Source organism: Bos javanicus, chromosome 21 (assembly GCF_032452875.1).
Source record: "Bos javanicus breed banteng chromosome 21, ARS-OSU_banteng_1.0, whole genome shotgun sequence".
Taxonomy (NCBI): domain Eukaryota; kingdom Metazoa; phylum Chordata; class Mammalia; order Artiodactyla; family Bovidae; genus Bos; species Bos javanicus.
The window spans coordinates 31,036,414-31,056,305 of NC_083888.1; the positions used below are offsets into that span (position 1 = coordinate 31,036,414).

The following is a 19,892-nucleotide window of genomic DNA, read 5'->3' on the forward strand; positions in this document are numbered from 1 at the left end:
GGATCGAACCCGGCCTCCTGCATTGCAGGCAGATTCTTTACTGCTGAGCCCTTAAATCCTTGTAAACCCCATTCTAAGGCTAGAAGGTTATAGTGTGGGTCATCCTGAATACATCTGAATTTCATCTTTTCTGCAATTTAGCCCCTTTAAGGCCTCTTTCCCTCCCTTTCTCCTCTTCCAAAGCCTTATCCAACCTGCTGATCTCAAAGACCATCATCTCTAGCCTGAACCTCTCTCCCAGCCTACTCTCCCTACCACTTTAGAGAGAAACCTTGCCCACACTACGCCTACTGTAATTCAGGCCCTTGATACTTCTCACTTAGAGCGAAGACATTCTGGGATGTCCTCCACCCTCCACTTACAATGCATCCTATAAAAATTCGTCAGTTTTCTGAGGGCACAGCTCTGGTCATGAGTCTCACGCTGGACCCATTTAAAACTTGGAGTCCTAATGACCATGACATTCAGATTCCTTGTCATAGCACACTGTGCTGAGTTAGTCAGGATGGGCTCGGTTATGCTGTGCCCAGTGACAACAACCCCACATTTGAGTGGTTTAAATAAGTCAACAAAGGGCCAGGGACACTGGCCAGGGGCTCTTTGGCCAGGCTGTTACTTTACGCTATCTCCCAGCAGACAGAACAGTTGTGCCTTCTGGAACAGTGTTGACCGCACGGGCAGAGCACAGCTGGCTTATGTAGCTTCTCCAGGAAACGCCACTGGTCACTTCCTGCAGGTGACTGGCTGAGGCCCGTCACATGTCTGCACCTGATAGGGAGGCATAATTCTCCCTCAGGGCAGGTGGCGCATATTGGAAACCTGGACCATCTCCCAAGGCCTCTCCCAGCAAAGCCATTCATACTCACCTCACCCCCACCATCTAGCCCCACCCCCATCAGGGTGCAGAGGTGCAGCCAGAGTGGAGTGTGACCCGCACCCCTCCTTTCTTGCAGACAGCGGCGTCCCAGAGCCAGCTGTGTGCGTGGTCACCACGGCCGCCATCGACATCCACCAGCCCAACGTCTCGTCTGACCTCTTTTCCGTCGACGTGCCCCTGAAGCTCGGCAGCGAAGGCACCGGTGCCAGCGCCAGCTCCGAGAGTGCCACCCGCTCCACGCGCAGCTCCGGCACCCGGGCCCAGAGTGACAGCAGTCAGACGCTGGGCTCCTCCACGGACTGCAGCGCCGCCCGCGAGGAGCCGTCCCCCAGGCCCAGCCCCTCCGCCCTGCCGCTGCCCCCGCCGCCATCTCAGCAGCATATGGCAGAGGCCACAGTCCAGGACCTGTTGTCCCCACTGTCAGAGGACCCCTGCCCCTCCCGGAGGGCCTTGGACTCCGCCCCCCTTGCCCAGCCCAGCCCAGCGGGCTCAGCCCAGCCCAGCCCTGAGCTGGAGCACAGGGTGAGTCTGTTTAACCAGAAGAACCGGGAGGGCTTCACCGTCTTTCAGATCAAGCCTGTCATCCATTTCCAGCCGGCTGCGCCTGTGCTGGAGGAAAAGTTCAGATCTTTGGAATCCAAAGAGCAGAAGTTGCACAGGGTCCCTGAAGCCTAGAGCCTCCAGGCAGGCTGGGAGGGAGGCGGGGAGACAGCCATCTCGATGCTCCCCCGGGGCCCCGGTGGCCACCAAGGGTCACATGAGGGGCCCAGGAGCCCTCCTGGCTTCCCTCAGGGTGCTGCCTGCCTCCAGGGAGGTGACGCCAGGCCAGGAGGCCACACGCCTCAGACCTCAAAGCCCAGAGCTGGCGCCTCCTCTCACCCTGCTCAGGGGAGGGTGGTGCTCGTGGCTGGGGTTTTTTTTTAAAACCACTTTTACAAAAACCAGCCTGTGGCCCAGCTTCAGCAGGGTAGAGCGTGGGGGCCAGCTCAGCCTCTTCCGTTGCCTTTGTTCCCGACGCCCACCCTGGACCCTCGGGAACAGCACTGTGAGCAGGGGCTCTCCAGCCCCACCCCCAAGCCGTCTTTTCCAGGAATCCCGGGTGGAGCCCACACAATCACACAGACCACCATCTGAGCCTATCTCATTTGTCTTCATTCTCTCATTTAGGCATGAGCGTTTCTGAGTCTTTTCGAGACAAATCTAGTTTCCACCTTCTGGGGACATAAAGGGATGGGTCTGGAGGAGGGTGGGAGGGTTGCGGGGTGGGGGTGAGAGCCATTTTCCAATCTTGGCTTTAATAATAAAAACCACCTGCACTGAGACTTCCCGTTGGCAGAGGTGATCCTTTGGCTGCTAGTCCAGGTGAGGACCCCAGAGTGGCTTCTCTGGGCTTGGGTTGGCCTTGAAAATCCACCAAGGAAGCCCACCAGCTCCTCTCCGGTATCCCTGAGGCCTTTGTAGAGGAGCCCTAGACCCCAGGAGGGAAGCGCTCACACTGCCTGGCTGTGTGACTCTGGACCAGTACCTTCTCTTCACTCATCTCCCCACCACAGAGGAGCTCAGAATTCTGTCTTCCTTGCCAGCAACTCCCAGACACAGCTCCCTGACCCAGGGCTCCATTCCTCAGGGATCTCAAGAGGCCCAAAGCTGAGCGAGAGGTCTTGCTCGCAGCCTGCTGCTCCTCCCAGGTTCCCAGCCGGGTGTCACCATCCACCCGGCCATGTGCATGAATGCTAGCCCCCTTCTCATTCCCCATGAGCAGTTGGGGATGCTGGCCCCTGCCCCAGACCCCTCACAGCCTTGCTGAGGCCCAGGCCCAGCCTCTGACCCCACCTCCTCCACCAGTGTGTCAGCTCCCCAAACTCCAACCCGGGCTGTTGAGCCTGATCAGTGTGTCCCTTGCTGAAGAGCCTCCAAGGGGTTTTGTTTATGAGTATGTTTTGTTTTCGATGCCCAGAAGAAAAAGGGAAGATAATTTTATTTTTCAATTCAAGGGCTCCCGTTGCCTCAAATGAATATCTTGGTGAGGTCACTGCTCCTAAATGGGCTGGTTGCCGGCCCCCAGGCCACAAAAAACATTCTCCTTATTCATGGGAAGATCAGCATTTGTCAAAAAAGATGTTAAAGGGAACAGTATCAAATGGAGCTTGTTTTGGGGTGTAATCTGAGGCATTCCATCACCAGCAGCAGAGTTATTCACAGCTGCCATAACTGAGCACTTTGTAAGGCCTCTACCCCCTTGGGCTCCTTTAACCCTTCCAGTGGCCCTGTGAGGTGGTATCACTGGGCCCATTTTACAGGTGTACGACCCAAGGCTCAGAGGTTTAAGAAACTTCCCTGAGGTTACACACTAACAAGAGAGGCACTGAAACGAGCTCATATCTGCCTGGCAGTGTGCTAGGTGCTGGGGCTCCCAAGCTGTAGAGCTTTTGAAAGCAAAGTGGTCACTCCTGGGTTTGTCACATATGGGCTGGAGGGCATTACATGATTTATAATCTCTAGGGCAGGAGCTGCGGGATCTGTTTAGTGGTCTGCATCTGCTAGACTAGAAACAGCTACCCTCCTTGGCCAGGCTCAGCCTGCTGAGCCGTGATGCCCTCTTGGCTGAGTTCCCGTTGCCCCAGCTCATGGGCTAGTGCTGGCCACCCAGTCAAGTAAATGAGCCTGTCCTGTGCTGGAGGTGAGACCCCCATGGCTAGCTGGTAGTCACCTCTGCTTGGACTTCTCCAGAGAAAAGGGCTGGGAGGAGAGCAGTGGGGTAAGATGATAGGCAAGTGGCCCCACTCTCTCCCTCAGTTTCCCCACCCAGAAGAGTCCCACTTTTAACAGCTGGTTTCTTAGGGCATTTACAGATTGCTGTGAGGTGAAATTGCCTGAGCACTCATGGTTACCTTCCCGCCTGCCCAGGCAGTAGCAGGGTCAGAGCTGCTGCACAAGCAGATGGGGACTAGATGTGGTCTGACCTCTCTGAGGACAGAGTCCACAGTCACCAGGAAGAGGGCGTGCAAGACAGAGGAAGCCACTCACCTGCCTGAGGACAGGCGCGGGGTGGAGTCTTAGCCTGGAGAGCAGGAGGTGGAGAGTAAAAGCTTTGGCTTTCACGGGTCCCCCGGGTGCCATAGCCCAGAGTTATAGCTGGTGGGCAGCTGGGCGCCAGTGGAGATGGAGCCCGAGCCCTCCCTGGGAGGTTTGCCGCTCTGGGAAAGACCCGCTCCTTGCTCGTGGACTTGCTCAGTCAGCGCCCTCTGGGGCTCGCTCAGACGGGAGGCGGGCCCAGTAGCAGCTGCTGCCTCCTGTAAGCCAACAAGATGGTGGGCACAACATGGCTCCCACTTACTCACTTGCTGTTGTGCTGGGGGGATCTTTGCGGTCTTCCCTCTCTAACACAGTCTTGCAAAGTGGGTGCTGTCTTCCCTGCTTTACAGAGACAGAGGATGATTTATGAAATGACTTGTCCAAGGGCATACAGCTGAACTAGGAGCATAATTCAAACCCAGGTCTGTTGGGATTAGATGCCATGCTGGATGTGGCATGCCGAACTTCGTGGAATTAAACCAGGTGTCATCAGGAGAGCCAGAGAGGGAGCGGTCAGCCTGCATGGCTCCTCAGGCTGGAGGGACCTGCCCACCCTCCCTGCAGAGCCCTGTGGCCCTTCCCGCAGGGCCAGCCTCCCGGCTCCGCCTTGCCACTGAAGCTGGAGAGGAGCCAGTCCCATGGCCTGGCTGGCTCCCTGACGTGCCAAACCTGGCAGCCAAGACAAGGCTCAGAGTCAGCAATGCTGGTGGCCGGCCCCCAGGGCAGCGTGGTCAGAGCCCTGCAGGCCTGGCTCACAGTCCACCGGGACTGGGGAGCTGTAAGGCCTTCCCTGAGTGACATGGCCGGCTCCTCTCCAATCAGCCCTCCAACCCAAACCTAGGTTGTTCAGATCAGGTCACACAGACGAGTTTTTCACAGATCCTGTACAATTAATTAGAGGCCAGTGGCCTGGGATTCCCTTCAGCATGGTGGCTGTTCACTCCGTCTGTGACTCTCAGCTCAGCAACACCTTTCAACGCCAGGCTCTTGACTGAAGCTCCTGCCCTGGTGCTGCCCCCACATTCCTCTCTGATTTCCTCGTCTCTAAAGAGACTAAGAGTGGGGCTGTACTCTCTGTGAGCTGAGGTCCAAGGAAGCCACCTTAGAAAGAAGCTTCCCAGGTGGCACTAGTGGTAAAGAACCCACCTGCCAAAGCAGGAGACGCAAGAGATGCGGGTTCGATCCCTGGGCTGGGAAGATCCCCTGGAGGACGACATGGCAACCCTCTCCAGTATTCTTGCCTGGAGAATCCCATGGACAGAGGAGCCTGACGGGCTACAGTCCACAGGGTTGCAAAGGGTCGGACATGACTGAGGTGACTTAGCACATCTTTCTATCAAATCAACAGGACCCCTGCACAGAGTTGCTTAACAAGGATACCCAACAACTCTGGGGGCTTGATAGGACATCTCAGGGATACCCCACCTCCACCCTCCACCCAGTTGCTGTGGTGCACACAGGGTGTGTGCCAAAGCCCCAGATTCTCAGCTCAACCCCGTTTCTGTTTTGCTGTATGCCCCCAGCGAATCCATGGATCTGCATCCTTGCCCTGTACAGCAGGAATAACAACTCTCATCCCTCCACCCCCACCCACCCCTGTGAGGGCTGCTGGGATAGCTAACGACATAATGGAAGGGAAAGCCCTTTGAGAATGTTTCAAGGGAGACACAAACAGACACCATCCTTATTAATAATGGATGCCTGGGTGTTGTGCTCCCTATCCACATTCAGCAGTTCTGGGGAAGGCTGCCCAGGACAAGCTCAGTTATTTCACTTGCTGCTGCTGATAGTTTGGTGCGAGAAGAGGGTGGCTGAAGGGGCTGAGAGGACGTGTGCCCCACCCCCACTCCCAGGCACTGTCTGCTCCTCCTGAGCTCACCCTGCTCATATATCCCCACTGGTTCCCCCATAAATAATGCCCCAGAGTCACCCTGAGTTAAAGCACTGCTGTTCCGGGAGGCACCTTATCTGCCTTCCTCTCCTTTTCCCAGTATAAACCCCAAACCTACATTTCCATGGCATAAACTGAATGATGAATTCATAACTACTCTGAATTTTTTTTTTCCCTTTGCTCCAGCACTGAAAAGTTTAGTATTGTCTCTTGGTGAATAGTTAATTTAATTATCCAAAGAAAATGATGGAACATTTGCTGCTAAATTTATTGCAAACTACCAAAGAGACAGCGCTGGCATAATTTTATGCAGAGCCCCAGGCTATAGCATAGGGGAGCAGGCTGCCTATTCATCCTGAAACAAGCAAATGAAATTGACTACCCTGGAGATCAATCAGGACATTAAACACTGTGATGAATGTGGCAGAACTCTTCAGTGTCTGAGATTTACAGGGCACCTTTCACCAAGCGCTCTAGGAGCCTCCCCAACATCAATTAGGCCTCATAACTAGGTAGGCTCACCTCCACCTCCACTGCATAAAGAAGAGGCATGGTGTTCTTGGACCTGGGTTTGCTAAATGCCACAAAAGTAAGCCAGTGTACAGACCAGATCCAGTACAAAGCCCCCTGCTTCCCTCAGCAGAGAATGGTTTAGAATGGCGGAATCAGGCTAAAAGGGGACGGAGGGATTGGAGTCCAGACTGCGTCATGTTCTTGGTGCTTCTGTGCCTTGGCCACGCTGGGCCTTTCACCTGGGATATGCTTCGTTATTGGTTGATTTTGACTGAACTCAGCTCAGCTGTCTCATCTTTCTCCCCTTCACTGCAACTGGTCCCAGTCAGGCTGGACTAGGAACACATCCTCTGTGTTCCCAGGGGGTTCCCAGGTGACACCAGTGGTAAAGAACCTGCCTGCCAATGCAGGAGACATAAGAAACATAGGTTTGATCCCTGGATTGGGAAAATCCCCTGGGGGAGGGCATGGCAACCCACTCCAGTATTCCTGCCTGGAGAATCCTGTGGACAGAGGAGCCTGGCAGGCTGTAGCCCACAGGGTCACAGAGTTGGACATGACTGAAGCGACTTAGCATGCACACACACCGTGTTCCCAGAGAGGAACTCAGGTTATGGCATGTGGTTGAGGGTATACTTCAGCCTAAGGTCACCACTCACTAGCTGTGAATCCTTTGGCAAGCGTTTTAAGCTCTGTAAGCTTCAGTTTTCTTATTTGGAGAGTGGAGAACACTACAATACCTCGTGGGGTTATTATGAAGCTTAAATGAAATAATGTCTGTAAAGCACTCAGCACAGCTCTCCAAAGTGGTTCTTGTCTCCATTTTCCTAAGCTGTTTGATATCTGCCAACACATTCACACAGGTTGAAGCTTGAAGGTATCTTGGAAGATTACCAAGTGCAATTTGCCATTTTACAGATGAGGAAAATGAAGCCTAAAAGGAGAAGGAATGTGACCAGGGCACCCCTGAGACCATATTAGAACCAGGATGAGAACCCCAGTGTCCTGGTGAGCAGCCCACTCAGTGCTCAGCCCAGGTCCCAGACCTCACAGTTCCCCATGCAGCCCCCACACTGGGAAGGGAAACAGCCCTCCAAGCCGGACTCGAGTGCCCAAAACCACGAGACCAGTTGTGGGAGGCAAAGATGGGGAAGCCCGGACAGAGAAAACCTCACCATGGCCTGACTACTCACCAATCCGGGCACCAAAGAAAGTAAACGCCAGCTTCCTTCCCAATAAATTCCTATTTCTATCACCCATCACTCTTCCATGCTTCCATGACAAGTTTGCTGTTTTGAGACAATGCAAACCAGAGGAGAGAGTCCTAGAGAAGCTGGAATATATTGGGGGGCAGCCCGGTGCAAAGGCCAAGCTCTTCAGGCCTGGAGTCAGCTCAGGTTTCATATCTCACCACTGCCTCTGCTCAGCCCATTTCTTCTTCCAGAAAGTAGGGGTGATGATGCCCACTTTGGGGACTGTTGTATTAGAGAAGGAAAGATAATGCACCTAGTAGGTTCTTAACAAGTAGTATTTGCCGGAATTCTGGTTTGTGTCCAGCTCTGCCACCTGCTTTATGCCCTGGGGCAGATCACTTCTCCTGAGAGCCTGCCTTCTTCAGTTTCCTACCCTTCCCACCTCTGAGCGGTAACTTGCATGAGAGTGCTATTATAAACCAAGGACTATCAGCAACTCTTCTTCATGTGGGTGCCCCACAAAATATTTTTTAAACCCTAGGGCTATACAAGGTGGAGCAATATATCACCCTAAATGGGCTTTTAACAAGGTTATCAGTCAAGTCTCCTTTCGTTCAGCAACAGCTAACCAAATCCATCTGTTATAATCAATACTGTTCTCTGGGTTTCCCAGCCTCTTAAGCACATTTTTACACGAACCAAAAACAAAAACTCTCTCAGCCCCGTGAGAGATGGTGTGAAATGCAACCAAACTGACTTCCCCTTTCTCACAGAAACAGCACAGAGAGCTCTTACGGCTGGGGTTTCATTCAAAGCCTCCCAGCCCAGTAGAGACACGCCCAGGCTCTGCCGGCAGCGTGGCTCCCACACTATCCTGGGAGGACGAGCCCCACTCTCTGCCAGCCTCGCCCACAACACCGGACCCATTTCCATAGTCTCAGGGGACCCATTCTGTACCCAAAGAGCTTTCAGTCAAACCTATTCAGGGCATAAGGCCAGAGGATTCCTGCAACAGCCTCCTAATCGCTTCCATCTTTTCTTCCTCTCTCTGTCTGTCCTGAACACTCCACCAGCTTGTTATTCCTCTAGATCAAGTAACAGGCCTTCCTCAACACAGGCTAGTATAGTATCCATCTCCCTGTTGCCAGAAGGGTGCTCCCAAAGACCTGTTCAGGTGGCAGGGCCTCAGGATGTCATGCCGCTCTTTGTGGAAGATTCTGGATATACTGACACGGTTAATTCTAACACATAAACAAGGAATAGTACAACCAGCAGAGAGCATTTTTAAGTACTCAACACCTGTTCACTAAACAAAAGCTGTGGAGGGCCAATGGCCACTGACCTCCTTAGTTAAATACCCATTTGTTACCAGTTCATTCACTTTGGAACCTGATTATAGTAGGATCAGATGTAGCAGCAACTGGAGTTTTAGAAAAAAGGATGCAAGAAAGACTTAGATTAGGAAATTCTATTAATTTTTCCTGCAAATCAGGAGCTCTCACAGTACCATCTCTGGCACAGCTCCTGAAACAGCAGTATTCCTTGAGGGCAAAGTTTGAGAACCACTGACCCATGAGGAAAAACAACAGACTCCTCAGCCTACCAGCCAATGTCCTCCACAATCTGGCCTTAACTACCTGTCACCCTCAACCCCTCTCCCGACACTGTGTTTCCGCCCGTCACTGCCTCAAGCAGGCATGCGAACTCTCATCTGTTCTACTTCTGCCTCTCGTGTTCATGTTAACACCTCCACGCCCTGAGGAATAACCGCAGCTGGCCCCCTGAAGGAGCCCTCCCTGTATGTGCAGTTCATGCTGACTGCATGCTATCTGCTTTTCTAATCACTTGGGTCTCATCTCATCTTCCTTGCTAGCTGCAGATCTTGAGGGCAAGGGCTATGCCTCTAACAGCCTGTATTCTCAGAGCCCAGCAGCCAGCTGCTCTCCCCATCAGGACCACAAGCTACCTCAGTGCAGTGGCCAGACCAGACATCCAGGTGTTTGCTCCAGAGTCCCACACAGCACAGCTGCTGGGTGAGCCAGGGAGCCTCCAAGGGAATATGCCCCGATGTACTGCGGAGAGACCAGGGGAAGTGCTGGGTTCTGTACCCTCTCAACTGCCAGAGAGCTGAGACCAGGGCCCTCACTGTCCATAGTAAGGAGGTTGTTTATTGTTCAGTTGCTAGGTTGCATGTGACTCTTTGCAAACGCATGGACTGTAGCACGCCAGGCTCCTCTGTCCTTCACTTTTTCCCAGAGTTGGCTCAAATTCATGTCCAATGAGTTAGTGATGCTGTCCAACCATCTCATCCTCTGCCGTCCCCTTCTCCCTTTGCCTTCAGTCTTTCCCAGTATCTGCTTGACCTAAACGACCTCAAGAACCTATCAGCTCTGCCCTCACATGGCTGCCTTCCTAAACACATACTCCTGCCCTCTCAGGGACTTCGTGTTCTGACAAATTAGCCAAATTCCTGGGGACTGTATGACATTAACCTAAGACCTCAAAGGTCTTAGGGGAGAAAGGCAGGAAGCATACACACAAACCCCAAAGAAAGCTATTCCTAACACTTTTGCCTAGACTGCTTCCAGAGCTACAGCTCAATCCTCAAGCCAAGATGTAGGGCTGTCATTTGGAACTGACAGCTTGGTTTCCCACAGAACACTAAACAAGTAAAAAAAAAAGGGGCATGTCAAATTGTACCTTCTGGCATAGATGGTAGTTTTTAACAATTTGCCCCAGTCTCACACAACTTCCTTTTGAAGGTAAACTTTGAGTGGGTACTTAAAGGGGCTTCTAAGTTGAACAAATTCCTGCTGGAAAGACAAGCCCAGGATACGAACTCTCTTCCTCCACTAGGATCCTGAGTGTGTGCCCCGCCCACCTGGGACCAGGCACAGAGTGCCCTTTACCTGAGGGAACCATGCAGCCACTCCCTGTTCCTCCAGCAGAGGTGAGGCAGAAACACACACTGGTGAGGCCACTGCTCTGAAGCCAAACTTCCTGGTTCCAAATCATGGCTCTCGTTTGTAAGCTGTCTGAAATTGGGCAAGTTACATACCCTCTTTTTGCCTCAGCTTCCTCATCTGTAAAACAGGGATAAGAATAGCATCTATCTTACAGATGTTGTGAGGACTGAAGGGGTTTAGTATGTGACATATAGTAAGCGCCACGTGCGTGCTCAGTTGCTCTGTTGTGTCTAACTCTTTGACACTCTATGGACTATAGCCCGCCAGGCTCCTCTGTCCATGGGATTCTCCAGGCAAAAATACTGGAGTGGGTTGCCATTTCTTTCTCCAGGGGTTCATCCTGACCCAGGGATCGAACCCAGGTCTCCTGCATTGGCAGGTGGATTCTTTACCACAGAGCTACCTGGGAAGCCCCTACTTAATGCTATGATGATGATGATAAATTGTATCCAGTAAATTACCTGAACAGCTGCTTGAAGCTGGAGCAGGACAGTTGTGACAGGAGGAAGACAAAAGGGAGAAAGACCAAACAGTTCAACCCCAAGGCTAAGAACCACACCAAGACACCCCTTGGGATGGACCTTCTTGAGCTGGCACACCCTGTATACACTGGGCACCTCTGCAGCCGCCACTTCTGCTCCTCTCCTGTCCCCCCAGTTATGGTTTCCCACAGGGATGAAGCGTAAATGGAAAAGGCCCCAAGTAAGGTTAGCCTCCTTGGGAAGAGCCTCAAAGATAGCAACAAGATACAGGTATTACTTCTGCAAGAGAAATTCAAATTACATGGCCTTGGACAAGTCACTTCAGCTCCTTCACGTCTCTCTGTGCCACAGGATCCCTCTCTGTACAAGGGGGCTGAGCCGGATGGTCCCTCAGCTCTGCAACCTAGGGTCCTACAGTTCTAACACTGAGCACTACTTGGCTGCTCCTCTCACTTCATTACAAGAAGGCAGAAGTGCCAGTGACATTTAACTTCAAAGGGTGTTTCACAGAAAGTGAATATAACGCATCAAAAGAGGATTCAACTAATCAGCCCCAGGCTGGCCACACTAAGGGCCCGACTGGGCCCTCTGCTCCCTCCCTTTGTGTATCACTAGTCACTTCCCATCTCTTCCCTGCCATCTTTCTTGTCACCAACTATACCTTCTGTGGCTCGGCTTCAGCGTGGCAGTGCTCTTCATTCAGCTCGCCTGCTGACTCCTGGCCTTTCTAAGACCCCAGATCCCTGCCCACTCCTTCTTGCAGTCTTGGCCCAGACCTCACCAGCCTCTGTTCCTGGGGTTGCACTCACACAAGCGCCTGGCCGCCTAGGGCAGCATGGGAGAGTGCTAGAACTCACCGCACATGTGGCCGACGTGCATGCCTGGCTGCTTTCTAAGACAGTCCAAAGGAAGCCACCAGGAGGGCGAAAGAAAAGCCAGAGCCATCTCTGAGCAAGACTTTTAACATTTACAATAGCATTGAGCTATCTGTTAGCATAAGAGGCCATACTGTCTCAATGTGGCCCCTTCTCCACTTGCCTCTAATTTATAGACACCAAGAACTGTAAACTGCCAAGATCTTAAAATGAAATGGAAAATTAAATCAACTTAAGTCAACTAAATACATTCAGCAGGTTCAGGTTTAAGGCTGGTGCACTTTTGTCCCATTAGCTATGATTTTCTAGAGACTGGAATATATTTAAGATAATATTCACACTTTGTGGCCATGCTTTTTTAACTCTAAATTCACCACTCTAGTTCCCTTGTCTCAACAACTGCATTATGTTGATTAGACTGGTGGGAACATTCATGTTTATAATTTTATCTAAAATACAGAGCCATCCATGAACAACACCAGCAAGAGTAAATAATAATTTTCACTCCTGTTTTTTCAATTATCTCTCTTCCTTTACAAAGATAGGCATATTTTGGTAATAGTTTTAAAGTTATGGAAAGGCTTTATTATGTATTACAGAGCTATAAAATTTCAAAAAAATAACTGTTTAGAACCACAAATAATTAAGAAATAATAATAACCCCATAAAAAAAGCATTTGGTGTCTGTTAGAAATTTTCCTCAAATTATGAAATGTAGCTCTCCACACTTTCCGATGATTGTTATATTAGCCATGAATTTCTATGATTTCAGCTGAATATACTTTGATACAATTTTCGTCCTAAGACATGGTCATGACTCATTTCTTCTTCAATAGCTCAGTCATTTCAGGAACAACCTGCAAATTAAAACAAAATAATAATAATTAAACAATTTGAGTCTTCTTTGTGATAAGGTCACAGCTCCCTAAGGAGTACAAAAAGGCCAGAAGCAACAACGTGAATCACCAGGAGGTACGGGAGGTACAAAGAGCCCCCTCCCTCTGCCTTCCCAAGGACTCCCTGTTTTCCCACAGTCTCTCTCCCCATCCACGGGACATGTGGTTGGCAGAGCCAAAAGCCCACTCATGGCCTGGAAGCCTTTGTGACACAACCCCAGACCTCAGAAAGGCGGCCCTGAGAACAGGAAGTACGATTCTCTTGTCTGTTGAGAACAGTGTATGTTTTGACCTCTGTGTTCCCCGGCACTCTTCCTTCCCTCACTGCAGTCCTGCCCTACCTTCAGTCTCTTGCTTAGTCACGACTCCTGTCAGCCTCCTCTAGTACTTGTTTATTCACTCATTCATCATTCACTTAACAAACACTGTAGTTGTTATTCCTCAGCACGTTACCATCTTCTGGCACATAAAAATGAGCTGCATGCTGGACGTCACCCATCATTGCTCTTTACTAAAACCAAGGCCTTGTGCTAACGCAGTGGCTGGTCAGCAGACACAGCAAGAAACCACAGTGAAGGAAACTGACCAAGCTGGCTCCCACTTTAGAAAGGATTCGTTACTAACCCCTGGCCTGGGCAGTTCAGGAACTGCCGCAACCGGAGCTTCGGTGTGGAGCTGCTTTGTGACAGCCTGGGTCACAGAGGAGGGCTACATGTGGGGGCTGCAGGAGCACACAGGGCCTGCCTGAAAACTAGCCTAGCCACTCGTGTAAAATATCAATTACTCAGCTTCCAAAGGGTTGTCGACTGCCCTAGCTCACAAAGATCCCAGCTGAACTCGCCACTGATGAATATAGCCTCTCAATTATTTAAGAGAGCTACATTTCCATTAGGTGGAAATAATGTGTTCGTACAAAATTTATTAAGGAAATTGTCGACATGTTGTTTCTTCCGAATGTCACTTTGTCTCCAGCCTATTAAAAGGCCCGTGTTTACCATGGAGCCAGCAGGCATTAGCTCAGGGGCAGCATTAAGTGCTGGCACCATTTCCCCCAGTTTCCTTGGTGGAGAGACCATGAGCTTATGCCAGTCACATAGATGACATGCTAAACGAGCCTCATGTGGGACCTACATGTTTCATGAAAAATGGGCTAGGGCCCAACTTCTTTTAAATAAAACATCAATTTGGTTTAGAACATAGTTTTTAAAAACCTTACAGAAAGTCCCCCTGCTGCACTCCCCCCAAAAGGGTTGAGGGGTCTTTCTCTCTCCATGCTCCATATCATTTTTGTTAGACCAATCCTGGAATTCCCAAGCATACCAAACAATGCCTTGGTTAGGGAAAAAAACATGCCAGCTCAGTTTACTGAGTATCTAATGGCCTCAGCACACTGAAAGATATGAATTCTTTTTTTTTTCTATTTTAGATACTGCAGAGGCAGCTCCCTACTCAGTAAGACCAGATGACAGTGAATTCATGTCTCAAAAAGGACCATGTACTGATATAAGGCACAGCACAACTATGTTTCACTCATTTATTTAGTATTTCCTCAGGATAAGCACTATGGGAAATAGAGAGGATCAGGCCTGATTCCTGGCCACAAGGAGGGAAGAGACAGAGGCCTAAGAACCACTTGATTAGAAACCTGCTCATCTTATACTGTAGTGTAAGAGGATGAGAACGGCATTAAAAGCTCTGAATTCAAGAACCCTGACATAAGTTGAGTCTGGTATGGACTAGGAAAAATCAGAACATTTAACATGGAGGAAAAAAAGATTCTGGGCAAAAAATGAGGAGGCAAACGGATAAACACTGTAGGTTCCAGAGACAGTAAAGGGACTAGAACGACTGTAGAGAACGGCTATGCTGGAGAGAGGTGAAAAAGGTTTAAACAGATAGGAGTTATGCCAAGTCTAATCAATGCGGACACAAGAGTCTCTCCAACAGAGACAGACAACTGGATATCCACATGCAGAAGAATGATGCTATGCCCTCACCTCATACCATACACAAATATTAATTTAAGATGGATCAAACACATAGTTAAACAACATAAAACTCAGAAGAAAACGTAGGGGTAAATCATCAGGACCTTGGGTTATGATGATAGATTCCTGGATATGACATCCAAAACATAAGCAACAAAAACCAGATGAGCTGGACTTCATCAGAATGTAAAACTTTTGTCATCAAAGGATATTACCAAGAAAGTGAAAAGACAACCAACAAAATGGGAGAAAGTATTTAGAAAACATACTAAGGGTCTCATAAGGGTTTAACATCCAGAAAATATGAAGAAATCTTACAACTCAACAACAACAAAACAAACAATTCAATGAAAAAATGGACAAAGAACATGGATAAACATTTCTCTAAAGAAGACACACAAATGGCCAAAGAGTACACACAAAAAATGCTCAATATGATTTGTCATCCAAAAAAAAGAGTCAATCAAAACAACAATGAGATACCACTTCACAACCATTAGGATGGCTACAGTAAAAGCTAATAACAAGTGCTAGCAACTGTATGGAGAAATTGGGGCCCTTGTGTATTATTTGGTAGGAACATAAAGTGGGTCAATGAGTTTGTAAAATAGTAGGCAGTTCTTCAAAATGTAAAACACACAGTTATAAAAGTATACAAGCAATTCCATTCCTAGATATGTGTCCAAAAAAGATGAACAGTGCACAAAAACTCATACATGAATGCTCATGGCAGCATTAATTATAACAGCCAGAAGTGCAAACAACTCAAAAGTTCATCAATGGATAAATGGATAAACAAATTATGGCATATATATACAATGGCTATTACTTGGCAATAAAAAGGAATAAAGTGCTGCTACAACAATGAACCTTTAAAACATTATGTTAAGAAGCCACCCACAAAAGGCCACGTATTACATGATTCTATATCCAGGACTGGCAAATCTACAGACACAAAGGAGATTAGCTGTTGCCAGTGGCTGGGGAGAATGTGAATAGGGAGTGACTGCGAATAGGTATGGGGTTTCTTCTCAGTGTGAGGAAAATGTTAGCACAAGTAGACACAATTAGACCTAGTCTAGCAGTGATGGATGCATAACTCTGTGAATATACTCAAAACAACAACACTGAGCTGTACCTTTTAAAAGCACACATTTTATGACATGTGAATTATAGCCCAGTAAAGTTATTATATCTTTAAAAATTAACAAAACTACAGTCAGGTGGTTCCCTCTGTCCTATAACTCTGATTCTGAGATTCACCATTTATTAAGCACCTACTATGTACCTGCATGGAGCAATACAAACAGGTAGGCGAATATTTAACGCAGACTAAACTAAGTGCAGTAAATCTCACCATAAGGTAATATTTATATTACTTATGAGAATGCTTATATTTAGAGAGATTAAGTAAGTTTGCTAAGATAATTTAATTAGTATATGCCCAAGACAGAATATGAAATGAAGCTTGCAATTACTGTACCATGTTACTTCTGTCATATAAAGAAAAAATAAATTTGTTCTAACTCATATGACTGTTGAAAGGCGAAGTGAAAAAATAAATAAAAGAAAATAAAACGTTATGCATATACAGTTTTACTCTAGACATGATGAAATTTGGTGGATGTGATATACCTTAGGGAATTATTAGTCCAATAGCTATTTCTATATTTGTTATATGTGATACAGTTTGAAATTTTTAAACAAAAATTTGGTCTAAAAAAGTCCTTTTTACATAGCTGTTATTTGATTTATGATGTTAAGATCTTAATCCCAAATAGATAATAATTAATTTTCATTCATAATTTGCATAATTATATTTTTTAAGCTGTTATACCTTAAAATTTTGATTTTTAAAGATAGAAGGTAGCTCCAGTGAGAAGTGTATTCACTATGCCACCTTGTCTGCTCTTCTGTCAGAATTATTAGGTTGGAGCAAAAGTAATTGCAGTTTTTGACCATGAATTTTAAATTATAACTAGGCTCAAACACATCTTTATTAATTAAAATAGGAACCATTCAATCAACACATTTTTGCCAATGAGAAATAAGTTTGTTTGCTCCTGTAGCATAAAGATCCATGCTTTGGGATCTGACAAACTCTTGGAAAGCATTTTCTGCCTCCTGCTGGCTGTTGAAACATTTTCCCTGCAAAAAGTTGTCAAGATGCTTGAAGTGGTAGTCAGTTGGCAAGCTGTCGGGTGAAAATGGCAGATGAGGCAAACTTTCACAGCCCAATTTGTTCAACTTTTGAAGCACTGATTGTGTGATGTTTGGTCAGGTGTTGTCAATGAGAACTGGGCCCTTTCTGTTGATCAATGCCAGCGGCAGGAGTTGCAGTTTTCCATACATCTCATCAATTTGCTGAGCATACTTCTCTGATGTAACATTTTTGCCAGGATTCAGAAAGCTGTAGTGGATCAGATCAGCAGCAGACCACCAGTGACCACGACCTTTTCTTGGTGCAAGTTTGGCTTTGAGAAGTGCTTTGGATCTTCTTCTCTGTTCAACCAGCCATCACCAGTTTTTGTATAAAATCCAATCTTGATTGCATGTCACAATCTAATTGAAATAGTTCACTGATGTTGCATAGGATAAGAGAAGACAACACTTTGGCACCCTCTTATCAAGTTTCTTCACCTTTGCAATTTGCTTCAAATGCCAAATGATCACAGAATGGTCAACACTGAATTTTTTGGCAACTTCTCGTGTAGTTGTAAGAGGATCAGCTTTGGTAATTGCTCTCAGTTGGTCACTGTCAACTTCTGATGGCTGGGCCACTGTGTTCCTCATCTTCAAGGCTCCCCTCTCCTTTGCAAAATGTCTTGAACCACCACCGCACTGTATGTTCATGAGCAGTTCCTGGGCCAAATGCATTGTTGATGTTGCAAGTTGTCTCCATTGCTTTACGACCCATTTTGAATTTGAATAAGAAAACTGCTCAAATTTGCTTTTTGTCTAACATCATTTCCCTAGTCTAAATAAATATAAGATACACAGCAAGTGATAAGTCATTAGCAAAAAACATAAAGTGAGAAATATGCATCAAAATGATGTATAACATAACCACATTGAGAATGTACTCCAATATCAAAGGGCAAAGTTCAACAATGCAAAAGAGCAATTACTTCTGCACCGATCTAATACTATAATACTCATCCATGTTACACTTAATTCTGATTTCAACTGAGAAAACAATCTAATTTCTGTTTAGTTCTGCCTTGGTTGCCAGAGTCTGTAAAAGACGTGGTCCTATTTACTGCAATTCGTCTAAGGTACAGGAGTGGTGGTGAACCAACCGGCTGTGATACCTGATGAGCTAGAAAGACAGTAATGAGAAAAAGAACAGAGCAGGAATCTCTCTTAGTTGTGCCAACAACTTGCTCAGCAACTTCCCTAAATCATCTCTCTCTGAGACACAGACAACTTAAGAAGAACACATCCTGGTTGTTACTCATACAGTAATAAATGAGAGGCTGCACCTCAAGTAAAATTTTTCATATTTTCTTAACCAGTTTTCCCCAAGACTGCATTTTTAAAACTGATTAACTTTCTCACCACTTTGTATTAATCAAAGGCATATAGAACTGTGCTTCAGAACTTCTGAGCAGCATGAGATAGACAATGCCTTAATTCTTGCCAAAGGCAAACAAAAGTTATGTCTTACTCCAGGTAGTCTCCCAATAGTCAAATGTGGGCTACTTAAGGGATCGAAGATTGGAAGACGATACTCCAAGCAAATGGCAGCCAAAAGAAAGCAAGTAGGGCTACGCTCATATCAGACAAAAAGATTGCAAGACCGTAAAGTTAACAAAAGACAAAAATGGACAATATATAATGAAAAAGGGACAATTCATAAGGAGATACAACTTACTAATATATACGCACCTGACACAGGAGCATCAAAATACGTAAAACAACTATTAACAGATCTATACAGAAAAAACGGCAGCAACACAGCAACAGTAAGAGATTCCACCTACATCAACCAAGAGATAATCTAGAGTCAATAAGGAAAGAGCAGGCTTAAGTGAAACATTAGACCTGATATGATGGATGTGTATCTATGTAGGAATGTAACACACATTCTTCTCAAGTGCACATGGAACTTTTCTCAAGGAGAGACTGTATGCTAGGACACAAAACAAGTCTCAAGACTGAGAACGATGGTAAGAATCTAGAAATCAACTAAGAGAAAGCTGGAAAAACCACAAAAACATGGAGAATGAACAACATGTCACTGAACAACTATTGAGCCAATGGAAAAAAATCAAAGGAGAAATAAAAGGACAAAGCCCAAAATCAGCAGAAGAAGGAAATAATAAAGATCAGAGCAGAAATGAATGAAATAGAGACTAAAAAGATGATAGAGAAGATCAGCAAAACTAAGAGCTAATGCTTTGAATAGATAAATAAAATTGACAAACTTTTAGTCAGACTCACCTAAAAAAGAAAGAAGGCTCTGACAAATAAAACAAAAGAGGATAAATAACAATGGGTACCACAGAAATACAAAGGCTTATAAGAGAATATTATGAATAGCTATATACCAACAAATAGGACAACCTAGAAGAAATGGACAAATTCTTAGAATCAGACTTTTCAAGACTAAATCATAAAAACATGGAGAATAAGAATAGACCAATCACTAGTATAGAGATTGAATTAAAAAGCTCAAAGTAATCAAAGCTCCCCAGAAAACAATAGTTCAGAACCAGACAGCCTCACAAGTGATTCTACTAAACATTCAAAGAAGATTTAATATCCACCCTTCTCAAACTACTCCAAAAAATTGAAGAGGGAACATTTCCAAACTCATTTTATGGGGCCAACATCATTCTGATACCAAAACCAGACAAAGACAATATAAAAAAAAAAGAGAGAGAAAATTGGAGGCCAATATCTCTGATGAATATAGATGAAAAAATCCTCAACAAAATTATTAGCAAAACAAATCAAACAATACATAAGAAGGATCACACACCATGATCAAGTAGGACTTATTCCATGACTGCAAGAGTGGTTTAACACCTGCAAATCAGTTAATGTGACACACAACATTAGCAAAATGAAGGATAAAAACATATGATCATCTCTGTAGATTCAGAAAAAGTATTTGACAAGATTCAACATCCA

At 46.7% G+C, this 19,892-nt stretch overlaps 2 protein-coding genes across 5 annotated transcripts in view; one reads left to right on the forward strand and one right to left on the reverse strand.

The window, feature by feature from the left end:
- The window catches only part of TMEM266 (transmembrane protein 266), a 124,111-nt gene extending 121,922 nt beyond the window's left edge, over positions 1–2,189 (forward strand). For 3 of the 4 annotated variants that reach the window (XM_061394714.1, XM_061394715.1, XM_061394716.1), the window contains one exon: positions 954–2,121. In XM_061394714.1, the coding sequence (XP_061250698.1) occupies positions 954–1,552 (599 nt within the window). In that variant the 3' untranslated portion in view covers positions 1,553–2,121. Of the gene's footprint in view, positions 1–953 lie in introns of all 4 variants that reach the window. The other variant, XM_061394713.1, reaches the window with a different exon arrangement.
- A 10,242-nt stretch (positions 2,190–12,431) lies between these two features.
- Positions 12,432–19,892, reverse strand: part of ETFA (electron transfer flavoprotein subunit alpha) — a 69,654-nt gene continuing 62,193 nt past the window's right edge. The window contains exon 12 of the mRNA XM_061394721.1: positions 12,432–12,729. Coding sequence (XP_061250705.1) covers positions 12,691–12,729 — 39 coding nt within the window. The 3' untranslated portion in view covers positions 12,432–12,690. The remainder of the gene's footprint in view (positions 12,730–19,892) is intronic.